General features: G+C 50.3%; 1 protein-coding gene across 11 annotated transcripts in view; it reads right to left on the minus strand.

Moving 5' to 3' along the window:
• Positions 1–24,791, minus strand: part of KIF1A (kinesin family member 1A) — a 182,945-nt gene that overhangs the window by 23,979 nt on the left and 134,175 nt on the right. For all 11 annotated transcript variants that reach the window (XM_054039625.1, XM_054039621.1, XM_054039620.1 and 8 more), the window contains 3 exons: positions 21,532–21,598; positions 21,318–21,402; positions 20,144–20,249 (listed from right to left, as the gene is read on the minus strand). In XM_054039625.1, the coding sequence (XP_053895600.1) occupies positions 20,144–20,249; positions 21,318–21,402; positions 21,532–21,598 (258 nt within the window). The remainder of the gene's footprint in view (positions 1–20,143; positions 20,250–21,317; positions 21,403–21,531; positions 21,599–24,791) is intronic.

The raw sequence follows: 24,791 nt of genomic DNA on the forward strand, positions 1-24,791 counted from the left end.
GACAGAGGAATTTAATATCCATGGCCCCAAAGCATTTAAACATGGGCTTAACTAAAGTACTGCTTAAGTGGCTTTGAAGTCAAGGGGATGTAAGCATGTGCCTAACATTAAGCATATGTTTCCATGCTTTGCTGAATAGAGATGGATTTCTGAATCAGGGCCCAGGCTCATTCTTTCTAAACACCTCCACTCTGGCCACCAACATATCCACTCATTGTCCCTTTCTCCTGTGAAATTAGCTGCACTGATCTCAAGAAGTAAATATGTGCATATACTGGAATTCAGAGCTGGGCTTTTGGGAAGTTTGCCTGCCAAATTAATGCAGTTTTGGGAGAGACAAGCTGGTACCATAAAAGATATCAATCCTGCCCACAAGTAATCGGAACTGGTAGCAACTGTGCTCTGCTGTACTTCCTGGAAACACCACTTCTAAAGACAGGACTTCCATGAAGGACATCACAGCCCTATCATTCTTGCCCTATCATTTTTAGGGTCAATATTTTCTGGCTGGAACAAATTAAGCTCAGGTCCCAAAATCCCGGACCTGTCCTGGGTCATTAGAACAGTCCACTGTGCTGACGGTCTCTTTGTTGTACCCATCTGGCTCTCAACTCTAGTGTTTCGGGTTCAACTTCCAGCATCCTGAAGACTACTTTTGAAAGCCACACTCAGAAGCCAATCAAAGATGACATCTACTCAGGACTCCCCCTAATTTCCGTTTGAGCATACTCGAGAAGACATGATTCAAAATCATTTCCACACAGACATTCCATCAACAAATATCACATTCTCTCCATCCTCATGGTGGTGATGTAATAGGATGAACCCTGGGCCAGACAGTTTCACAGAACCCTGGATATGCAAAGGATTCCCACACCCACCCTCTGCGCACAATAGGGGAATTTAGATTCTGTTCATTCAATTAATGGGCTTTCCTGCCCTCCTGTATCAGTGGATCTCTGCCCTCCTGCAGAGAACACCCTCTTTTGTAACAAAAGAGGAACCCATTGTCCGTGCTCCTTAGGGCATGGATTACAGAACCTGCTGAAACTAGGTTCCATTGCCCCTCATGCAGTCAGAGATGGGAAAGATTTTACCATGCATTTTCACTAATAGCACAACAGCCTTTCAGCTCCCTTCCAAGAAAGATGCCATTAGGAGTGCATCATTTCTATCACGCTGGTGGGCAACTGATGTTATTAATGTCAAAGATGTGCCATCTCAAAGAGCCACAGACACAGCATGCTGTGTGGTTGAGAACTTGGGACTAAATATGCACCTTTTAAATGTAAGGGCGAGGAATGAGCAGTGCAGATCTTGTGAGAAACAAATGGACCCTCAGCATATACCTGCTGCTGTGAGTGCTCTTTCATCTGGATGCCCCAAGACAACCATTTGTTTTGAGAGCTCCTTCCCACCCATTAGACCAAAAATCAACTTCAGCCCTATTCCCTCTGGAGAGGGGAAGGGTACCCAGTTTCCAGTCATTCAAATTCAGAGTTTCTGCCAATTCACTTTGATCCTGAGCTGCAATCCCCTTGCTGTTCCAGTCCGGGTCCTCTCTTGAGTTGGGTCTCCCAATCCCAACAAACTGCACTGAGTAGTCGGGTGGTTTTGCAATATATCAAAATGTGGTGGATGAGGCCACCACACACCCTTTTCACTTGTTAGCTGATCCAAAATTTGCACTCTGGTCCTGTAGCAGGGTAGTCCCCCGTTCCCTGGTCTGGAAAGGGTTACTGCCAGCCTGGAGAGAGGGCTGGGGCTGGGGCTGCGAGCTAAAAGCTAGGCTGATTGGGGAAGCAGCCATAGCTGGGCCACGCCCCAATCAGACCTCAGCTGGCCCTGATAAAAGGGCTATGAGCCAGGAGCTAGACACACTCTCCCTCCAGCTTCAGAGGGAGAAGGGCACTTGAGACAGAGCAGTGCTGGGGAAAGGGAGGAGGAGCTGGGGAGCTCCAGCCTAGCAACTCCCCAGGCTGCAGACCTTGATAGAGGCCTATGCAGGTACAGGGGGCTGGGAGGAGCAGCCTGGGGTTAAGCAGAGGCAGCTGGTCCGATCCCCCCTTGCCAATGATGAGTGGCCTTTTACAGACTGCAGTTTTCCCCAGTGAGCGGGGGCTAGATGATGACTGGCAGTAGCCACTGAAGCAAGGTGGGGTTAGAGGGTTGGGGGTTCCCCTGGGAGGGGAGACTCAGACTGTGGGTTACTGCTGGGGGCAGAACCCAGAGGGTAAGGGGCACCAGGGTCCAGGAAGGACATGGGGGCCAGAGGCAGGTGAGACACCGGCCAACAGAGAGTGTTCCAAGCTGAACAAGAGCTAATTCCTGAGACGACCAGCAGGAGGCGCCGCACCCATGAGTTGTCACATCGCTACAGGTCCCCAGACTAGTGAATTAGCCCAATGCACCGTGGAAGTTCTGTCATTGCTCATTCATGCATGTTTTCAATCCTGAAGCCAAAAGCTTTTTCATATCACAGAACAAAGCTAAGGATAACTTGCAGTAGACTGAGCAAACTGTTAGTTCCAACAAAGAGAACAGGGGACTCTAGTGCAAATTGTTTTAAAAAGTAAATACTGTATTTTGCAATGCGCCTCCCTAAAAAAACTAAACCAAACCAGTCAAATGTTGTAAAGCACAAACCATGTCCCTTCTTTTCCCCTCCTCCTACCCAGCCCCCAAACTGGAAAGACATTCTGATGTGCCTGCTCTGGTATGATCCCACTGGTTAGGGCCTGAGCAGGGCTGGCCTTACCATCAGGTGAACTGAGGCGGCCGCCCAGAGTGTAGAAAACTGTGTCTGCTGCTGGTGCATATGTATTCTCTCTGCTCTAGGTGCAGGGCCGGCTCCAGGGTTTTGGCTGCCCCAAGCAGCCCAAAAAAAAAAAAAAAAAGCCGTGATCGCGATCTGCGGCGGCAATTTGGCAGGAGGTCCTTCGCTCCGAGCAGGAGTGAGGGACCGTCCGCCGAATTGCCGCCGAATAGCTGGACATGCCGCCCCTCTCCAGAGTGGCCACCCCAAGCACCTGCTTGCCAGGCTGGTGCCTGGAGCCGGCCCTGTCTAGGTGCACAGAGATGGTGAAGTGCTGTGCTGGAGGAAGGAGGGCACAAGAGACATAACAGGCAGGCAGGAGAAAAGGTGAGAGGGAATAACAGAAAGCAGCAGGAGCTGCAGGGAGAGAGAGGAGGAGGAGCCTCTTATGTACCTCTCTAGCACCCCCAGGAGCCTGGACTGATTAACACCAGCTTCTGAGGGAGCTTCTTGTTTCCTGCTGCTTCCCTGAACCCACTTGAGAAGAACAGGCAATCAACTAGGGTTACCATACATCCGGATTTTCCTGTACATGGCCGGCTTTTTGGTCCTCAAATCCCCATCTGAGAGGAATTTCCAAAAAGCCGAACATGTCCGGGAAAAAAGGGAGGCATGGTAAGGGGACCGCCTCCTCCCCAGGGTTCAACTTTCCTGGCTCCCACCACTCTCCCCAGCGCAGCAGCAGCCGGAGCCCGGGAGGAGGCGGCTGTGAGCTGGGATGCTGCCGACTGGCTCTGCTCGGCCAGGGCTGGGGCCAGGCCGGAGCCACTCGGCCGGGGCTGGTGGGGCCGGGGGTTCTCGGCCGCTGGCCGGGGCTGGGCCGGGGGTGCTCGGCCGGAACCAGGGCCCGAGCTGATCCAGAGCTGCTGGGACCAGGGCTGGGGCTGCTCGGCCAGCGCCGCTCAGCCAGGGCCAGGCCAGAGGTGCTCGGCTGGGCCAGTGGGGCCGGGGGTGCTCGGCCGTTGGCTGGAACCGGGGCCTGAGCCGAACTGGGCCGGAGTGACCAGGGCTGGAAGTGCTCGGCCAGGGGCGGGGCCGGGCCGGAGCTGCTCGGCCGGGGCCGGTGGGGCCGGGGGTGCTCGGCCACTAGCCGGCGGCCGGAACTGGGGCCCGAGCCTAGCTGGAGCGACCGGGGCTGGGGGTGCTTGGCCGCTGGCCGGAACCAGAGCCCAAGCCGAGTCGGAGCGACTGGGGCTGGGGGTGCTCGGCCGGCGCCCCAGGGCCCGAGCTGGGTTGGAGCCGCCGGGGCCAGAGCCTCTTAGCCGGCCGCCGGAGGGAGCCGCTCGGCTGGAGGGGCCGGACTGGGCCATGTCTCCTCACGCCCCCCCCCCCCCTCCCCAGCCCCAGCTTGCTTGCTGCCTGCCTGTTTCAGGCTTCCCGCGAACATTTGATTCGCGGGAAGCAGGAGAGGGGGAGGAGCAGGGGGGCGGAGAGTTCAGGGGAGGGGGCAGAGTTGAGGTGGGGACTTTGGGGAAGGGGCGGAGTTGGGGCGGAGCCGGGGCCGGAGTTGGGGCAAGGCTGGGGCCCCTTGGAGTGTCCTCTTTTTCAGGGGCTCCAATATGGTAACCCTAAGTCAACTGAAGTAGTAGGAGCCAGTTAGGCCCTTAAGACGCTGATATCTTCCCTCACTCAGGCCCTGCTACCAGCCTGCTTATTAGTCCCCTTCAATAGAGTGTTGAGAGCCACTATAGCTGGCACAGAACAGCAGTCATGAGTGAAAGAAGAAACCGCCCCTCTGAGGCAGCATTCAGAAAAAGAAAGAAAGCAAAGGAAGCTTTTCTATCTAAGCAGGAAGGAGCTCTCCTGAGATACATAGACACAAATATTCACGGTGAGCCTTCCGGCCCCAGTGAGGATGTGAGTGGTGAGGAGATGCCTGATCTTCCAGTTAGTCAGAGTGCAGGTGACCTGGCAGCTAATGCAGCATCCATATCTCCATCTCAAATGGATGTAACCATGCACACTCCTGAAGAAAAGTGTAGATCAGAGAAGAGTGTGATGGAAGTGCAAGAAACAGCTGCTGCGGAGTTTTGTTCCTTAAATCTAGATGATCCAGGATTGTGGACCCACTTGAGCAGTAGCCTAAGGGACTTCCTTGTACTGCATGGGCCACAGCAAGTGAAAAACTTCACGTTCCCCAAAGACAATGAAAATAGAAATTTCCATCCAACACATTACTGGCGTGAAATCCCCAATGGTGACAAAGTGGAGAGGCCATGGCTTATGTACTCAAAAACCCAGAATGCTGCATACTGTTTTTGTTGCAAACTCTTCCAGTCTAATGTTCCAGCCACATTGGGTTCTACAGGAACAAAGAACTGGAAAAATCTGGCTAGAAATCTGACATGCCACGAGAAGGCAGCAAATCTCCAGAAAGCATTCCATAGGTGGAAAGAGTTTGAGATGAGAATAAGGTTAAAGGCCACCATAGATAATCAGCATCAAGAGAAGATTGCATCAGAGTCTCTTTACTAGCAAAATGTTCTGAAAAGGCTCACTGCCATTGTGAGAATGCGTGCTACTCAAAACCTTGCACTGTGTGGCACTTCAGATCAGCTGCATGTGCCAAACAATGGAAACTTCCTTAAAACTGTGGAGCTGATGGCTGAGTTTGATGCTGTACTCCAGGAGCATCAAAGAAGGGTCACCACCCAAGAAATGTACACACACCACCACCTTGGAAAAACAATTCAAAATGAGATCATACAGTTACTGGCAACAAAAGTCAAACAGAAGATTGTGGCAGATCTGAAGTCAGCAAGATATTACTCTGTTATTCTGGACTGCACATCTGATATCAGCCATACGGAACAAATGACTTTAATGATGCGTTTTGTAACAACAACAGAACCCAGTGAAAATGTCCCTGCAATGGTGACTGTCAGAGAACATTTTCTAGAATTTATTCACATTGATGATACTACAGGACCTATGTGATTCTTAAAAAGCTGGAAGATACGGGAATTGCAATAGCTGACATGAGAGGTCAAGGGTACGATAATGGTGCCAACATGAGAGGAAAGAACAGAGGAGTGCAGAAACGGATCCGAGAGTTAAACCCTCAAGCTTTTTTTTGTCCCATGCGGTTCTCATTCATTGAACTTGGTGGTCAGTGATGCAGCATCAGCGTCTAGTGAGGCTGCTGAATTTTTTAATGTAATTCAAAGCATCTATGTATTTTTCTCTGCATCAACTCATCAATAGCAAATTTTGAAGCAACATCTGGGAACATCCTCTCTGACACTGAAACCACTGAGTGCCACATGATGGGAAAGTTGAGTGGAGGCGATAAAGCCTATCAAACACCAAATTGGGAAGACAGATGATGCCATAGTTGCCATTATGGAGGATAATGCTATGACAGGAACTGTTCATGGGAGAACAGTGGCAGAGGGAAATGGAATCACCAGAAACATACATAATTTCAAATTTCTGTGTGGCGTAGTGTTGTGGCATGACATACTGTTTGAAATAAATGTTGTAAGCAAGAGACTCCAAGGTGTTGACCTTGATTTATCTGGAGCAATGGAACAACTGGACAAAGCAAAGTCATACCTACAGTCTTACTGGTCAGATAAGGGATTTCAAAACGTTCTGAAGAGTGCACACAAGTTGGCAGAGGAACTTCACACTGAAGCTATTTTCCCACTCATTCAAGAATACAAGAGTCACCGAAGAAGACATTTTGATTACGAGGCACGGGATAATGCCATAAGAGACTCCAAAGAACAATTCAAAATTGAATTTTTTAACCAGGTGCTAGATTGTGCAATACAGTCAGTTGAAGAACATTTCATGCAGCTCAAGGAACACAGCAGTATATTTGGGATGTTGTATGATATTCCAAAACTGCTCACTATACCTGAAGAAGACCTACACCAGCAATGCAGGGCACTAGAAACAGTGTTGACACATGATGACATGCACAATATTGATGCAAGTGATTTAGGTGATGAACTGAAAGCCCTTTCAAGATACATTTCAGCAGGATCAACTCCAAAGGCTGTTCTGGAATATATGTGCACAAATAAGATGACCACCCTCTTTCCAAATTATTTTGTTGCTATGCGCATACTTCTAACACTTCCTATAACAGTTGCCAGTGGAGAACGCAGCTTCTCCAAACTGAAGTTAATAAAAACACATCTACGCTCCACAATGACACAGGAGAGGCTGGTCGGCCTTACAACCATCTCAATAGAGCATGAGCTGGCCCAGACTGTGGACCTTCAAGAAGCAGTTCAAATCTTTGCAACCAAGAAGGCACGAAAAGCATCACTTTGATTATTCAAACAGATAAAAATGCCAGTGTTTACTATGCAGACAAGAAAAGTAACATTTGCTGTTCAGGCATTTGAAAGTTAAGTGTTACTTAAAATTTTTGAACAAGGCATTGTAAGTTGTTAGTTCTCCTTTATTGGGGTAGATAGCAGAGCAGTACCATGAGAGGAGTAGAACAGGAAGAAGGCAGAATTGAGATCTTTCAAAGTTTTGGCCCAAGCGAGGGAGTATGGGGGCGTCATTTGAGCTCCCTGCCGCAGGTGCCAAAATGTTATGGGCTGGCTCTAGGCCTGAGGTGCAGTTATGGGGTAGGATTTAAACGTTTTCCCATAGCATGTGTTGAATTCCACCACAAGAGTCTGTGGCAACCTCCTTTGCAAAAACGTGAGAACCAGAAAGAGCTGGCATCTCCCACCCATGCTCTGGTTTGGTGGCACAAAGGGGCTGTAAGATAGGCTTACTGAGCCAGCCGAGCATCCCCAGAGTGGGGAATCCCTGGGGGGCTAAAGCTATGTTGCCACTACACTAGCCACTCCCATAGTCCTCACTGCAGGGGATGTTGCCAGCGAGGGGCCTACCCAGAGCATTCAGGAAAGGCCTGGCTGGCATAATGACACCCTGGAGGCCAAACTGTGAGTGGAAAGCCACCTTTGCCCCCCATGACCCTGGCAATGGGCCTGCCCTGAGCACAGAGCTTGAGCAGACCAGACACCCAGGTATTACCTAGGCAATAATATTGTATTAGCCAAACAAAATATTGTGGGCCTGATTTTGATGTTAGTTTCACCAGTGTAAATCGGAAAACTGAATTCAGTGGCAGGGCACTGGGGTAAATGAGATCACAGCAATGCCCAATATTTGAAAACTCTTAGAGTTGTCAATGCACAATGGCCATGTGACTTGTCTGTAATTAGAGAAGAGCTTGGTAAAAAATATGAGCTGCATAGTAATTGCCTTGGAAGCGAATGCATGTTGATTTATGAGACAGAAATCATGTCCTGTATTTAACAAGTAATGCAAAGCTCCACAAATGCCATGGAAAGCAAGAGCACTTGCATAATACAAACCCTGCTGGATTTTCGAAGTAGAATTAAAAACAAAACCTAAATCTAAACCCAAGTGGAATAAAGAGTCTCCCCTTTCTCTGCTAAAAAGAATGATGGTAGAGTTTCATTTCTAATTTAAAACTTGATTCTGAAACACTTTACTCATCAAAGGAAATCAGTCTCTAGTAGTTAGGAATACTTTAGATTCGGGGTTGGGGTTTTTTAGGCCAAAGGAGAATTTGCTCTCAGTCCCTGTACTGGCTTCCACAGATCTCTTCCTAATGTTACTCCTGCCGTAAATAGCTAACTGCAAGATAAAGAATCAGACCAAAGACTAAGGATTCAGTAAAAGGAATCTCAGGTAGCTAGTCCATTACTCCTTTTCACAAATCTAGCCTGGGGGTAGGAAAAAAAACATTCCAAAATCAAGTTCCCAGGCTGCTGGTGCCCTCTGATGGCTAAAGAGTTAATTCACCAAAGGCCAAAGCTCACTGAAATCAAGAGAAAAGCTCCCACCAACTTCAAGTTTTGGATCAGGCCCTTAGTGCTTAAATTCACTGCCCAAAACCTTTGTTGACCGAGTTACAGCTGAAGAGCAGTGCCTCGTATCCTTCCAGAACAGCAATTCTTAGGTCCCTGCACAGCAGGCAATTCAGAGTTAAAGTGCACACCAGTCCCACTCCCCAACCTTAACTCTGCCCTCATTGAGTGATGCCCCAGTCTGCCCCATCACATATGATGACCTCTATGTTTCCAGGAGATACGGAGTACTGTGGAGGCCCTGGGAGAAACTGTCAGACCATGTCCTCACTAAGGTAAAAGAATAATGTAGGTCAGGCTTAGTGAGCACCAGCTGGCTACGCCTGGCCTGAACCATTTCACCTGCTCTGCACACACCACCCCATAGCTGCTAGATGTCACCACCCTTGATCCTTGTCTTAAGGAGTCCCTCTGGAATATCATCTGTTTGACACTACACCCCATATTCGTCATGGGATATTATATGATTATGGCATAGTTATGATGCATTTTGTACAAAATGGGTAATGTAATGTGTCATTGGAAAAGTTATGATTTGCTGAATATGATTATCCTATTAATATGCATGTATCATTTTTGTATTTGAAGGTATGAATATTGACTATGTATCAGTATTTCCAGAGTAAGCACATTTGAGAACACTCACAGCTAGCCTGTCAGGTACAACAGTGAAGGTAAACAGTGCTGATGGCCCATCAGCAAAGACAATGGACCATAGAAGAGCTTAGCCTTCCTGAGAACGCTCCAGCCAGCCTGTAAGTAATGGCTGCTATGAATCAGCAGGACATGCAAGGGCATGTGACCAGACCACATGACACTGAACTCCATTTTGATACCTGTATTTTTCCACAAGCTGGTCTGGGAACTGAGTTTGGAACAAAGGGTTCCTGCCATATGGTAAAGCTATATAAGGTGGGGTGAGACATCATCTAGTGGCCTCACTCCCCACACAAGAGAACTCCTGGAAACACTTGAGGAAAAAAGATTGAACTGGGGGAAGTGCTGGTCCCAGGCCTAAAGGATTTTTAACCTGTGTATGGAAACCTGGTGAACTGCTTGTATCATCAGCCAGGGTGAGAAATTGCTAATTCGTATCCAATCTATCTAGTATGTTAGGCTTAGTTTGTGTTTTGTTTATTTGCTAGGTAACCTGCTTTGATCTGTTTGCTATCACTTAAAATCTATCTTTTGTAATTAGTGAACTTGGGTGTTTTTCTTTATCTAAACCAGGGAGCCTTTGAGTGAAGTGTCTGGGGAAAAATCTCAGCTTGGTTAACACAGGCTTGTTGCATATCCTCCCACATCGAGCGGAAGGTGAACTTTATAAAGGAGCTTACATTGTACAGATCCTCGTATGACGGTATTGTGATAGTTGGTGCCCCCCATAAGGTTTTATAAAAATATGCTTATGTGTGTGTGTGTATATATATAACATAACTAGAATGTGTAGTATGCTATATATGCCATGTAACATATCTCTGTAAAGGTTATGATCTACTAAATCTATTAATCCTATTTGTAGGCATGTATCATTTTTGTATTCAAAGTTATGAATATTGTCTGTATACTTGTTTGATTCTAAGTAGGCTGTAGTGAAGCAGTTGGTCAGCTTCCTGAGAAAAGACTATTCTCAGTAAGTGCCCAATCAAGAAACACTTAAGCCAACAATGAACTTGGAGACACCAATCCGCATCTGGGCTTTCCCAGAAATGTGGCTTGGCTGGTAAGGACATGTGATTTGCCCAGGTGACTCCAAAACTCCATTTTGTAGCTGGACTTTGCATAGGAGACAGGAGGGGTCTCCACTCACAAGAGAGAGTCTATTTAAGCCTGTGGGAGACCCCTCAATTTGGTCTTCAGCTGGCTAAACAGAAGGCCTCTCCACCCCCAAAGATACCTGAAAGAAACTGGAACAAAGGACAGTGACTGCAAGGGGTGTGAGTGATTGCTGGACCCAGACTAAAAGGAGATTAGTCTGTAAAAGGAAGTATTCTGGAACTGGTGAGGATCTTATCTGTATTCAGTTCCTTACTGTATTAGACATAGACTTATGTGTTCTATTTTATTTTACTTGGTGTAGTTCACTTTGTTCTGTCTGTTACTACTTGGAATCACTTAAATCCTACTTTCTGTATTTCATAAAATCACTTTTACTTATTAATTAACCTAGAGTATGTATTAATGCCGGGGAGGGGCGGGGGGGAAACAGCTGTGCATACCTCTCTATCAATAAAAAGAACAGGAGTACTTGTGGCACCTTAGAGACTAACAAATTTATTAGAGCATAAGCTTTCGTGGGCTACTGCCCACTTCTTCGGATGCATATAGAGTGGAACATATATTGAGGAGATATATATATACACACATACAGAGAGCATGAACAGGTGGGAGTTGTCTTACCAACTCTGAGAGGCCAATTATAGAGGGCGAACAACTTATGAGTTTACCCTATATAAGCTTTATACAGGGTAAAAAGAACGGTTACTTACCTTCTGTAACTGTTGTTCTTAAAGATGTGTTGTTCACGTCCATTACACTTCCCACCCTCCTTCCCCTCTGTCGGAGTCTCCGGCAAGAAGGAACCAGAGGGGTCGGGTCGGCAGGGATATATATACCCTGGAGCGGGGCGCCGCTCTGGCGGGAAGGAGGGGGCCCCGCCGGCCCGACAGGAGCCGCTAAGGGAAAAAGTTTCCGACGTCCGTGCACGCGGCGCGCGTACACCTAATGTGTAATGGACGTGAACAATCACTCGAAGAAGAATGGATTTATTTGGGTTTCAGACCCCATTGAGAGTTGGGCATCTGAGTGTTAAAGACAAGAACACTTCTGTAAGCTGCTTTCAGTTAAGTCTGCAGCTTTAGGGCAAGTAATTCAGACCCTGGGTCTGTGTTGGAGCAGACAGGCGTGTCTGGCTCAGCAAGACAGGGTGCTGGGGTCCCGAGCTGGCATGGAAAGCAGGAGCAGAGGTAGTCTTGGCACATCTGGTGGTAGCTCCCAAGGGGGGTTCTGTGATTCAACCCGTCACAGTGGCATAGTCACCAGGATCTGTGCACAGCTGATTACTTTGAGTTAGGTAGTGATTTTAAGTGAGTTTTAAGTGTGGTGGCTGCAGAACAGACATAGTGGTTACTGGTTTGTTATTTTTTGTTTGCTTATTTTGGGCAAGGAAAGTAGGGACAAAAAATGAAGCAAAATAAATAAGATTAAAGATCAGAAGAAGCTAAAACTATATAAGTTGCAAATTGCCCAGAAGAGCTGAACACTGGGCAAGTCCCTGTTAACTAAGAATCCCCTGAGCTGAGTGCATCCCAGTTTCACTGAACTGCAGAGGGGGTGTGGCCCAGCACAAGAAAGCAGGAAAATGACAACCAGTGAAGCAGCTTCTAAACTAGAGCTGGCTAGGCTGGATGCAGAAAAGAAGGCAAAGAACCAGGAGTTTCAATTGAAACTCGAAGAGGCAGAGGAAGCCAGGGTTGCCCACAAAAGAGCAATGGAGGCAGAAACAGCCAGGGTGGAGGCAAAAGAGACTGCCCACAAGAAAGCTATGGAGGCTGAAACAGCCAGGGCGGAAGCTGCCCACAAGAGAGCTATGGAGGCCCAGATTGAGGCCCAAAAGCATGAACTGGCTGTTATGGGGTTGAGGGGACAAAACCCTTCAGCTGGTGGCTCAACTTCCTCAAAAATCCACAAATGGGAGCAACTATGTCCACAGTATAATGAATCCAGCGATACTGCCAAATATTTCATCACCTTTGAGAGACTGTGCACCCTCCATGTAATTCCTGAAGATCAAAAGATAACCACATTGATAGCAAAATTGACTGGCAGAGCTCTGGACATATTCAATAAGATGCCTATTAATGATGCTTCAAACTATGGTAAATTTAAGGAACTGGTTTTAAACAGTTTCAGGTTACACCTGAAACCTACAGGGTTAAATTCAGAAGTCTTAAAAGGGGATCTGGATTAAGTAATGTGACTTATGTAAATGAAATAAGAGGTTTGGTAAATAAGTGGGTGAGGGGGAAAGGCATTACAAGCTTAGAAGAAATGTGTGATTTGGTTACTCATGAACAATTCCTGAATATGTTCAGTGATGACATAAAACAGCATTTGTGGGACAAAAAGGTGGATGCAGTGGGTGAATTATCTGGATATGCAGACTCTTATGAGCAAGCACAAGCTGCAATCAAACATAAACCACTGGCAGAGGGTTGGGGGAAAGCAGAATCACTGTTTTACCCCTAGGACAAAGGAGCATGGGTGTTCACCTCCCCAGTCCTCTGCTACTCGTCCCAAATTTCCTGTGCAAGCAGAGGAGCCCAAGAGGTGCTATAATTGTAAGTCCACTGAGCACCTGAGGAATAAGTGTCCCTTGCTGAGTGGGAACAAGCAGCAAGTAACACATAAAACTGCTACTGTACTTCTCAGAGCACTGCTGCTGCCTCTTTCCACACAGGATTTGTAAAGCTTGCTTCCACACAACCAAGCAGTGAGCATATGCATGCTGTTAAATTGAATGGAAAAGTGCATCTTGGCCTAAGAGATACGGGTGCTAAGATTTCTGTGGTCAGGAGGGACCTGATCCAGGAGAAGGATTTATTGCCTGGGAAACTAGCAGAATTGAAATTGGTGGGGGGTTACAAAGTCCTTGCACCTTCAGCTAAAGTACACTTGCAAACTGGGGGTTTACAGGCTGAACTGACAGTTGCAACGGTGGCACACAATTTTGCACCATTTCTACTTGGAAATGATTTCTTTAATGTGGCCGAATCTATCCCAAAGTTGGTTAGCAGTGAAAAGGAATATTGTGCTAAAAGCGTGGGGGGGGGGGGGGTGAAGTCACATGGACTGCTAGGGGAATAGAAAAGTGTCTCTTAGGTTCCTCTGTAGCAGTAAAGAATGTAGCTTTGGGGGCAGGGATGGTTGTAGCCAGTTCTGTAGCCCCAGGGCTCAAGGCAAGTCCCAGAAAGAGTGGCTGGACAAAGCCATCTCTTGTCCCGTAATCAGCTCCCCGGGGGAGGGGGATGTACCACCTTATAGCAGGGGGGGCCACCCCAGCTGCTGACTGCCAGAAAGTTGCAGGTCAGCAGGGGGCAGGGCCTGCCCTGGGGTGCACAGAGACATGTGTCCTGAAGGTGGAAGTTGGGGTCCTGGTGATTGCTGGCAAGCCCAACCTTAGTGAAGAGGGGGGAATTTTGCTGGCCAGTGAAGGATCTGTCATAGCTGGTAGTTGTGAGCCCACAGCTGAACCAGGGTCACCTTCCCAGAGGGGAGCCCAAAGAGGAAAGCCCAGACGGAAGGTGAGCGGGGGCTGGGAAATCCGACCATCTTTTGTAGGGAGGATCTTTCCCAGGAGGAGGGTGAAAAGTCTGCATTTAAAATGCCAGACCCCTCTCCTGTGAATCAGGTTTTAGGAAAAACTGGGGGTCAGATCTCCGGGAGGGGGGAGTCCATCCAGCTGATCTGTTGGGAACAAAGTGGGGTTTTACCAAACCAAGGCACTCCATTGAAAGATGTTGTTCTTGCAACTCTTGTAAGGGATAAAACTCTCTCTCCAAGACAGGAGGGGAAAAATCTCTGCATGGGTGAAACTTCACAAGGGAGTGGGGTCCAGCCCAGAGACATTCCAGAGGGATGGGCTGAGGGCAGGCATGGTTGCAGTACACCCTTTCCTTGCCAAAGCCTCAAAGGAATGCCTGAATTAAAAGCCTTCTCCAAAGAGACAAAAAAATCCTTCTGTACTTAAAACAATAGAACAAGTTTATTATCTACACCAGTGTGCTTGGACTGAAGTGCCTAGAAAACTCCATTTGGGATAATAGGATTTGTATGTATCATTTTCTAATAATAAATGACTGACTTTATATGAGCTTGTGTTGTCCAGGAGTGTTCTAGGCAGCACAAGATGCACATTTCTGCAGGAAAGTCGGACTGAAAATTTGCTGGTGTTGCCCTGCACTGTAATTCAAGAGTGGCTGTCTACAGCACTCTCACAGTAAAACTGGGAGTGATTTACATGCTGGAGGTCCTGTGTGAGCAGACCAGAAGTCGTTACTCACAGCGAGGCAGTGTAAAAGGCACCCTAAGCTAGAGAATTGAGGGGACACAGCTGTTCAACAGTTCAGACTGTACCCTGGGTAATGTCACAATCCCATCTTCCCATGGGAAGTTTGTTGCGTTGTAGTCATGCTGCTCCCAGCATATGATCAAGACAAGATACGCGAAGTAATATCTTTTATTGGACCAACTTCTGTTGGTGGAAGATACAAGCTTCCAACCTTCACAGAGCTCTTCAGGGATATTACTTCACTGATCTTGTCTCTCTCAACATGGGAAGCATGAGACAGAGCAAGAAGGCCAATCAAAGGTCCCTTCTCCACAATTTTTTGGCTTTTTAATAGTCTCATCTTTCCACTTCTCCCATCTGCTCTTTGCCTCTTCCTACTTTTTGTTGCCTGCTTCTGTATTTCCAGCACCCCCATCACAATGGTGTATATATAGCATCTACACATATCTATATATATCCCCACAGTCTCCCCCCTGGACCTATTTCCCTATAGCCTCCCCTCTGCCTTTATATCTCTGCCTTTTTCTCCTCCCCTCCCCACAAGTGAGCAGTTTATTAACGATATTGACAAGCACCAGTTACCCTTTGCTGGCTGGTGCCCATTAGTTATGGAACTGGGAACTTTTCTTTAAACAAAACTAAATTACATGCAAAAAACCCAAAATTATCTGAGAATTATGCACAGTTATACATTCAAAAGTCAAGAGAGCCAGTGCTAGGGTTGAACATACCTTAGCACTGCTTCTTGTGTGTATGCACATACAGAAGGCCATATCCCCGATTGGTATAAATTGGCACAGCTCCATTGACTTCAGTGGGCCAGATCCCCCTTGGTATTAACTGGCACAGCTCCACTGAAGTCAATTCAACAGTAAAACTATTACATAGTAATAAGATGACCCCAGTATCCCTGCAGCCTGCAGGCTGCAATCATATCAAGATTTGACTCTGAGAAGAGAGTGCATTAACTTACAGTTCCAAACACTTTCCCCTGGTAATGTCCAAAGAACAAGGGGCCAGCCCTACAGCTGGTGTAAACCTGCAATGGAGCCATGCTGCTCTACATCAGCTGAGGATCTGGCCCATTATCTCCCTTCAGCACTCAGAGGGTCAGACCAGATGATCACATGATGATAGGCTGAAGGGGAGAGGGATAGCTCAGTGGTTCGAGCATTGGCTTGCTAAACCCAGGGTTGTGAGCTCAATCCTTGAGGGGGCCATTTAGGGATCTGGGGCAAAAATCTGTCTGGGGATTGGTCCTGCTTTGAGCAGGGGGTTGGACTAGATAATCTCCTGTGATATTCTATGATACTCCTTTCTGACCTTAAAAACCTTGGGGCCTGATTTTCAGCTATGCCAAGTTATACTGATCTGGCAGTGGAAAGGGGCCTTAAAATGGGTGTTCACTTTGAGGCCCCATTAAATTTGCAGAGGGATGTTAAGGGGCCTTAGCAAAACTGAGAATTCAAGCCAGTGAATCTGTGACTCCACGGAGGTTTCTTTGGTAGAAATTCTGTCAAGCAGGCCAGAGAATAACAAGCTTGGGTGAAATCCTGCCTCACTGGAGACAATGGCAAAACTCCCACCAACTTCAGTGAAGCCAGGGTTTCACCTGTTATGTCCCTTCCTTCTACATGCAGCTCGTACATTGCTCCCAAACTCAGCTATGTTGCTTCCATTTTTCTCTCCTTAATAACCTTCATACAGTATCTTTTCCAAAGTGCCCCGCCCCATCCACGCACTGCAGTCTAGCCTCTCACGCAGTCTGGGTCAGCTCCCAGCTCCCCAAAACTGCTCCTGGACCCAAGCTGGAAGAGGGTACAAGAGGGGGAAGGATGGTCTTTGCCAAATGTCACTAAGTTACAACAGCAGCAAAATCGGAGGAAAAGCCAGCCAGAGGAACAGAGGCTAACAAGAGAGCAATCCAAACAAACAGGGAAGCCCAAGGGACAGAAACGGAACAAAAGAGCAGCCCAGAGACGTGGAAGAGAAAGGGAAGCCAGTGGATGGAGTGTCTGGAAATTAAAGTTCTGTCTCTGAGGGGGAGGAAGAGTGCCAAGGACGGGAGAGGAAGTGAAGAAAAAAACCCAAGGGAAACAAATACTACCTAGGCATATCCGAATCAAGAAACTGCCTGCAAAAACACAAAACAATCACATGGTTAGTGTGGGTTCAAATGGACGGCAGCAACAGCAGCAGCACTGTAAGGAAGTGATTCAGAAGCCTAATGCCTCCACGCAGCCCCTGCTGCCCTTCCTTGCCTCATGCAGGGCAGCAGGGTTGCAGCCAAGGGGCCAGGCACCTTGTAGGCATGGGTGGATGTGTGAGCAGCGTGCTGAGGGGCAACGGCTGTGGCCTGGGTTGTCGTCTGGGGAGTCGTAAAGGGGAAGAGACCAGATCCCCCTCCTGACGGTGGTGACAGAGTGTGAACAAGAAACATCCTTATCTGGGCTGGCTAGGGTGAGGAGCAAGAGTGACAATCCTAGCTGCAGGGGCTATTTGCAGTGGAAACCTAAAGCATGCCTGAGCCTGTGGGGGAAGAGCCTGGGGCTGCTGGCGCTACAGGCTAAAGCCAACTCCTTGAGGGCCTACGTAACACCTCCACAGTGAGACCTTTCCTGATTCTCCTCAGGAACAACTTACACTGAAACATCAGTGGTGGGGGAGAAGGGCAGTCCAGGGGATGGTCCCAAGGCCTGCTTGCTGCAATGAAGACTGAAGGACATACAAGAGCAAAGCAGGGAGCAAAAGCAGTTCAGAAAGAGGGTTAGATGCATCCCATTCCATTGGCTCTCATCCCTTTATCCCTACATCCAGGATCTCCCCATTGTTAAGGTCAAACCAAGCAAAAAGCCCATGCAGGGTTGAAGCAAAGGAAATTTGTGAAGATGTTTCCTTCCATTGTCCTGTGGAAATTCAATCCTCTTTTCCTTTTCACATGTTCCAGTTACCCCTCCTTCTCCCTGCACCACCCCTTCTGCCCATGCTTCTGGTCCCAGTTGAGGAGAGAGGCAGTGAGCCAAGGTTTCCATCCCTGGGAGAGAGCAGTGCATTTTCACACACCCAGTTTAGATTCTGGGACAGAAAGCTATATAAAAACCTGAGGCCCTGGGTCCCTCAAGTTGTAAGCAATGCCTCCCCTTTGCTTGGTAAACAGTCTTGTGACAAGCAACTCTGCAAACAAGCACCTCTCCACTCTCTGGAGAACTCCATGCCAGGACTGAAATCCCCTGCCCAGAATGACCTCTTCTAGCGTGCAGGGCTCAAACAGGGAGGAAGAAGAGGGAGAAATTCCCAAGGTGCTACAGCATTGCTCTCATGTGTGGAGTAGGGCAAAAGAATGAGCACTGCAGTCACACTGTGCTATGTCAGATTTAATGGGCCAGATCCCCAGCTGGTGCAAATCAGCCCTAGCTCCACTGGAGTCACTGAGTCAGATCCCCAGCTGGTGTAAATTGATGTGGCTCCAATGAAATCAATGGTCCTGATTTATACTAGTTCAGGATCTACCCCTAATTCTTCCAGCTGTCTGTTATACTGTTTCTCAATGACCGGTCCGCGGACTGGCGCCAGCTCTGAGATTTCCCTGATAAAGTTTAGGAAGGCAGCAAGCTGGTCCTTGGTATCAAAAGGTTGAGAAACGCTGCATCTATTACACTGTGTTTGTTTTTATCAATTTCTGTCTTGCTCAGGACAGGCAGGAACAAACAATCTGAGCTACCCAGAGAGGTGCTGCAGTGCCGCTGTTCTGAGTCCCTGCTCCCTCTGAACACTGCTGCTGTCACCCTCACGCAGCGTCACCTGCATGGCGTCTGACAGCACGCAGTGGAGCCTGCCCTACTGCCCTGATCCAATCCTTTCCTCAGGGTCACTCACTGCTCAGTGACTCTTCAGACGCAACTGCTTGTCACGTGACTCACGTTTCGCCTGGCCCACCCTTGCCCTTCCCCACTCCTCTCATATACTCACTCCAGCAACCTGCTGTCTTGCTCTTGCCCCCTCGGTCATCCGCCCAGCTGGCGAAGGGCTCTGCTGGCCTGGGGCAGAGCGCTGGCCTGTGGGCATTGCTAGGTGAGGCAGATTATGTAAGTGAGCACACAGGCTCACAGTGGGACTCACCATTTCTCCTGCACTGAGCTTTCTGGGTTTTAAACTGTATTCCCTCAATTACACCATGTGCCCATAGGCAGGGCAGCCCTGGCAGGAGAAAGGAAGAGGAGATGTCCCCAAGGATGCAAGGAAGGAAGCTGTGACAGGGACCAGCTCAGTTTCCTTCCTGCCATGCTCCAAGGACAGGCAGTGCAATGCTTCACGATGGCCACACACAATGCTGATGTTCCCTGTGTTGCTAGTGATGATCTCTCATCTCCTCTATGCGAATTACAAGCAAGCACTGTGACTAGTGACTGCCCTTGCTTCCTGCTGGATGTGCTCCCAATCTTCTCCTAAAACACACTGTACAACCACTTCCACCCAGAATCCATCCCAGCGTGGACCCGTGACAGCTCTCCAGGCTAGACATTTTGCTGGGGCTACCCTGCGCTGCAGCAGTGACCTGGAGCTCTGCTCTGTGGTGCCAGTAGCAGTCGCTCCACAGCCACTACTGACCTACTGACTGGTTATTCATTCCCAGGTTGCTGCTAAGATTCCGAGTTCTGGTGTTTGCTGCCCCCCCCTTATGACTTAGCCATAAGCATCAGCACTAGCAGAGCCCCTATAGGCATCTGACTGACACTGCAGCACACAGCTATACTGGATCTCAGAGAAGCCTAGGTGACAGTCTCAGAATCTAAAGGGAGGTGCATACAACACTGCCTAGTTGAATGTAGGGCCATGGGGCCTCACCACCTTGGGTCAATGCTGCTACAACACAGGGACGGGGATGGCATCTTAAAATCCACAGGTGGGTGAAAATCCAAAGACTCCTTTGATGTTGGTGTAATATTTTGAAAATGTCACTGGGAGGTGAGGCCCCCTTTGGCACATGCCCATGGCAGCCCTGTGTGGTGCAAGGAAGACCTGCCTCAGCAGCCTCAGGTGAAAGCTGTCAGCCAGATAATGATCTTGGATGCCATCAGAGTGTGTTTTTGTGTGTGGCGGGATTTGGGGAAGCCCACCTCGAATCCTTGGGCTTCTGTGCATTCTCCACTGTTCCTGCCTTGTGGTGCAGCCATGTCTCCATCCCGCCAGTGCCCAGATGCAGCACAATCACCGCCCCTAAATGGTCCTGCAGCAGCAAGAAGGACCTGATGGGCAAGACCTTGGGGGTGGGAGGGAGTGAAGCCCCCATAAACACAGACAGCCCTTGTCAACCTAACTGGACCAGACATTGCCTAGTGCCACAGGACAGCAGGGCAAAGTGAAGAGACGGCAAAGCCAGGCCAGACCCACCGATCATCCTGGGAGGGGTTGACATATCCAGACGACAGGATGTTCAGAGACAAGATGTTGGGGTCAATCAGAGACTCGTCCCCTTCTGGGGTGTTTCGGATCCGACCTGCCAACACACGTCAAAACACACCGTTTGGAGGATGGGCAGCGGGGGGGGGGGGGGAAGGGGGGGAGGCAACAGCTCAATGGGGATGGTTCACAGTTCCAAGTTGCATAGCAGAGTAAATGGTAAAGGTGAGACTTGGGGGAAGATGCTTAATGTCAGCATCATATCCTCCTTCAGCCCCTTGGGACAGGCCCCTATATCCATCCCTTCCTGCTAGAACCTAGAGACCAGACTGCCCAGGCTCATCCCCATGGGTGGGAGGGTGCATGGCTCCAGGGGGACCACTAGGAGGAGCTCTGTGTGCCTGCTACCACACCCCTCTGCAGGTCTGGCTCACTCCCTTCCACATGGCCGGCCAGGCCCACAGGCCAGTAGCCTCCAAAGGCCATGGAGAGGGGGAGGCATGTCCTTCCATCTTGTCCCCTCCCCTATGTGTAAGGATATATGGATGGAGCCACTCCTGAGCTCCCCAAAGCATAGTCTGGCCTTTACATGGGCTATGCAATGTGAGGGGCTCCTTGCCCCTTCCCCTCCACTATGCCCCGGGCAGAGAGCAGGCACCGAGAGGGCACCACTTCCCCAGATGGGGGCGCAAAGAGCTGGCAGAGGCCCCCCAGTCTAATCCGGGGTGCTGGCAAGAATAATGGGGGCACAGCCTCAGCTGGTGGCAATTTCCATTGAAGTAAATGGAACTCTGACCATTGACAGCAGCTGAGAATCCACCCCGGGACCCCTGCTGCAGCAGCAAGGGCCTAGCAGTGCAGCCTTGGCTCCTCGGTAATCAAGGAGGGGGCACCTTGCTGAGTGATGTGCTGCTGAGCATGAGTACAGGGGGTGCCAGCCGGCCCCCAGCGATCATCTGCATTATTTCCCACAACAGGCCTGACAGAGTAGGTGGAGCGGGAGCCTGGACAAAGTATCCAAAATCTTTCAATGTCAGAAATCAAACTTACAAAGTATGAGGGAGAAGAGATTATGGGAGAGAAGGGAATGGGAGGGAGCACACAGGCGTGAGGATGCAGAAGTGAGACGTCTGCTCAGACCCTGCCAACCAGCAACTCTGCTTACCGACAACCAGCTCTCGCACTTCTTTCCAGCGGACAAGGCTGCTGTTTTCATGCACTAACGTCACGGTGATCCTCCTCTGGATTCCCTGTCAGCACCACGCCAAAGAGAAAAGGGCAGTGGTTAAAACCAACAGCCCAACACTCAGTTGTTATGGGGATTAGGAAGATGGGCCAGTGGAGCGGCACAGGGACAAGGAGCAGGGCAAGGACCATACCTGGTGGAGCAGGAAGGTTCCGAGGCACGGCATCCCTCCACGGTGATCAACGACGGCAGGAATGTAACTGAAAAAGGGAAAATCAGTGAGATGTGATCTGAGATGGAGATGCTCCTCCCCATGTCAGGGCCTGGACGATCTCACCCCGCCACTCCAGGGTCTGGGGGGATCTCACACACGCACCCCGCAAGTCCCTGGGGATCTCACACATGCTCCCCCCAGGGCCCAGGGGATCTCACAAATGCATCCCCCTGGGTCCAGGGGATCTCACACACCAATCCCCCAGGGCCCAGGGGATCTCACCCATGTAACCCCCAGGGCCAGGGGGATCTCGCATTCGCATCCTCCGAGGGCCCGGGGGAACTCACACTCGCATCCCCTGAGATCCTGAGGGATCTGACACACACACCCACAGATCCCAGGGGATCTCACACATGTCCCATTCAGAGCCCAGGGGATCTCACACTCGCAGCCCCCATTGCCTGGGGACTTCACACACGCACACCCCAGGGCCAGGGGGATCTCACCCATGCACTTCCCAAAGCCCAGGGGATCTCACACTTGTATACCAGAGAGCCCAGGGGATCTCACACATGCACCCCAGAGGTCCTGTGGGATCTCACACATGCACCCCCAAGACCCAGGGGATCATACACTCACTCCCTAGGGCCCTGGGGATCTCAAATATCCACCCCCAAGGGCCAGGGATCTCACACAAGCACCCCCAATCACTGGGGGATCTCACACAGACACCCAACAAGTACCGGGGGATCTCACATACGGACACCCCCAAGGCTCAGGGGATCTCACCCCTCTCATCCCCCAGCATAAGTGATGACTTCCTCTGTTCCCGGTGGGTGCTCAACCCCCACCAGATCCCTGGCTCCGCCCCTACACCGCCCTCACCCCACCCCCATTCCACCCCCTTACCTCAAGTCCCCTCCCCTGCCCTGCCGCTTCTCCACCTCCTCCCGAGCATGCCGTGTCCCCGCTCCTCCACCTCAGTCCCAGAAAGGCGTAAGCAACGCCAAACAGCTGTTACGCAGCAGTGCAGCAGGAAGTGCTGGGAGGGAGGGAGGGTGAGGAGCAGGGATGTGGCGTGTTCGGGGGGGGAGGAGGAGTGGGGAGCTTGGCTGCCGGTGGGTGCAGCGCACCAATTTTTCCCTGTGGGTGCTCCAGCCCCAGAGCACCCACAGAGTCGGCGCCTATGCCCCACAGGGCCCGGGGGATCTCACATACGCATCCTCCCAGAGTCTGGGGGATCTGACAGACGTACCCCCCAGGACCCGGGAGATCTGACACATGCACCCCCCAGGGCCTGGGGAATTTGACACAGGCACCCTCCAGGACCTTAGGGATCGGACACATGCACCCCATAGCTCCTGGGGGATCTCACACATGCACCCCCCACAGTACGGGGAAACTCACACACGGACCCCCCAAAGTCCAGAGGATCTCAGACACTTGCACCCCGAAGTCCTGGGGAATCACACACACAGACCCCCAGGGTCTTGGGGACCTGACAAATGCACCGCATAGGGCCTGGGGGATCTCACACACGCACCCCCAAAGCCTGGGGGATCTCAGACATTTGCACCCCATAGTCCTGGGGGATCTGACACATGCACCCCACAGGGTCTGGGGGATCTCACACACACACTCCACAGGTCCTGGGGGATCTCACACATGCATCCACCAAGGGTCCGGAGGATCAGACTCATGCCCTCCCCAGGGCTCGGGGGATCTCACACATTCACGCCACAAGGCCCAGGGGATCTCACACATGCACACCTAAGGGCCCAGGGGATCTCATACACATATCCCCAGGACCTGGGGGATCTTACACTCGCACCCCCCAGGGTTTGGGGGATCTCACGCACCCCACATGGCCCAGGTGATCTCACACAAGCACCCCTCAAGGCCCGGGGGATCTGACACATGAAACCCGCAGAGCTTGGGGGATCTGACACACGAACCCCCCAGGGCCCGGGGGATCTCACCCCCCCCAAGGCCTGGGGGATCTCACAAACACATCCCAAGTGTCTGGGGGAATCTGACAAATGCACCCCCAGGGCCTGGGGGATGTCACACACACACCCCTCAGGGCCTGTGGGATCTGATATATGCACCCCCAGGGCCCAGGGAATTTGACACAGGCACCCCCCAAGACCTGTGGGATCTCACACATGCACCTCCTAGGGCCCGGGGGATCTCACCCACCCACCTTCCAGGGCCAGGGGGAACTCACACAAGCACCCCACAGAGTCCGACGGATCTCACACAAGCAACGCACCCCCCACGGCCTGGGGAAATCTCAGACCCGCACCCCAGAGGTCCCGGGGTATCTCACACATGCCCTCCCCAAGGCCTGGGGGATTTCACACATGCACCCCCCAGGACAAGAGGGCTCTCACACACGCACTCCCCAGGGCACAAGCTCTCACACATGTGCACATCACAGGACCCTAGGGCGCGCGCACACACACACACACACACACACACCCCTCTTGTGATTCCCATTTGTGTTGCCAGTGCCATGCATGGAGGGTCCTGATGATTGGAAGAGATTTGGGCTCAGCCCTTCAGCTGGCAAAAGGGCATTCCAATGTCCTGAGCCCAGCCCAGCACACCGGAGACGAGACACAGGCGGGACAGGCCCAGACTCCATAGGGGCCATGCCTAGGAGCGAACAGACTTTCTCCCAGAAGCAGCAGCAGGTGACTGGATGTCTCTGATCATCAGTGGAGCCCTTAGAGCATCCCAGACTCAGAGGTGCTTGAATCCTTTATTGGCTGAGTTTTGCCTGTTGGTCCTGGCTGGGAATTACCCACAACCAGACTGTGATTTTAGACATTTATTTGTTATGCCCAATTGCCCAACCAATACTTTGTGCCAACATTTTTTTAAACCCATGGTTTGGTTTTCCAATGGATCCCTGTGAGAATTCCCTTTGGCGCCATGTGACTGCTCCCCCAAATCCCATGGTGTTGTGTCTGCCTCCTGCGTGGGTCACCTAAAAGCAGCCACATTTGCAAATTATCGATGAACCACCATCACCGAATCTCTTGTGTGAATCCCCAAAAGAGGCGGCTGTGGGAGCAGGGCAGATGTGTGACGTCTTCACTATTGGTGTGACACCAAACAGACGGGGCATAAAAAACTCCTTCAAATGAGAACTCTAGGCTGGAGGTGAGAGTCTAGACAAGCCATTGCAAGCACTAGCCCAAGGAACTGTGGTTGGTTTGCAATTGCTTTTTTGC

This window comes from Malaclemys terrapin, chromosome 9 (assembly GCF_027887155.1).
Source record: "Malaclemys terrapin pileata isolate rMalTer1 chromosome 9, rMalTer1.hap1, whole genome shotgun sequence".
NCBI classification, from domain to species: domain Eukaryota; kingdom Metazoa; phylum Chordata; order Testudines; family Emydidae; genus Malaclemys; species Malaclemys terrapin.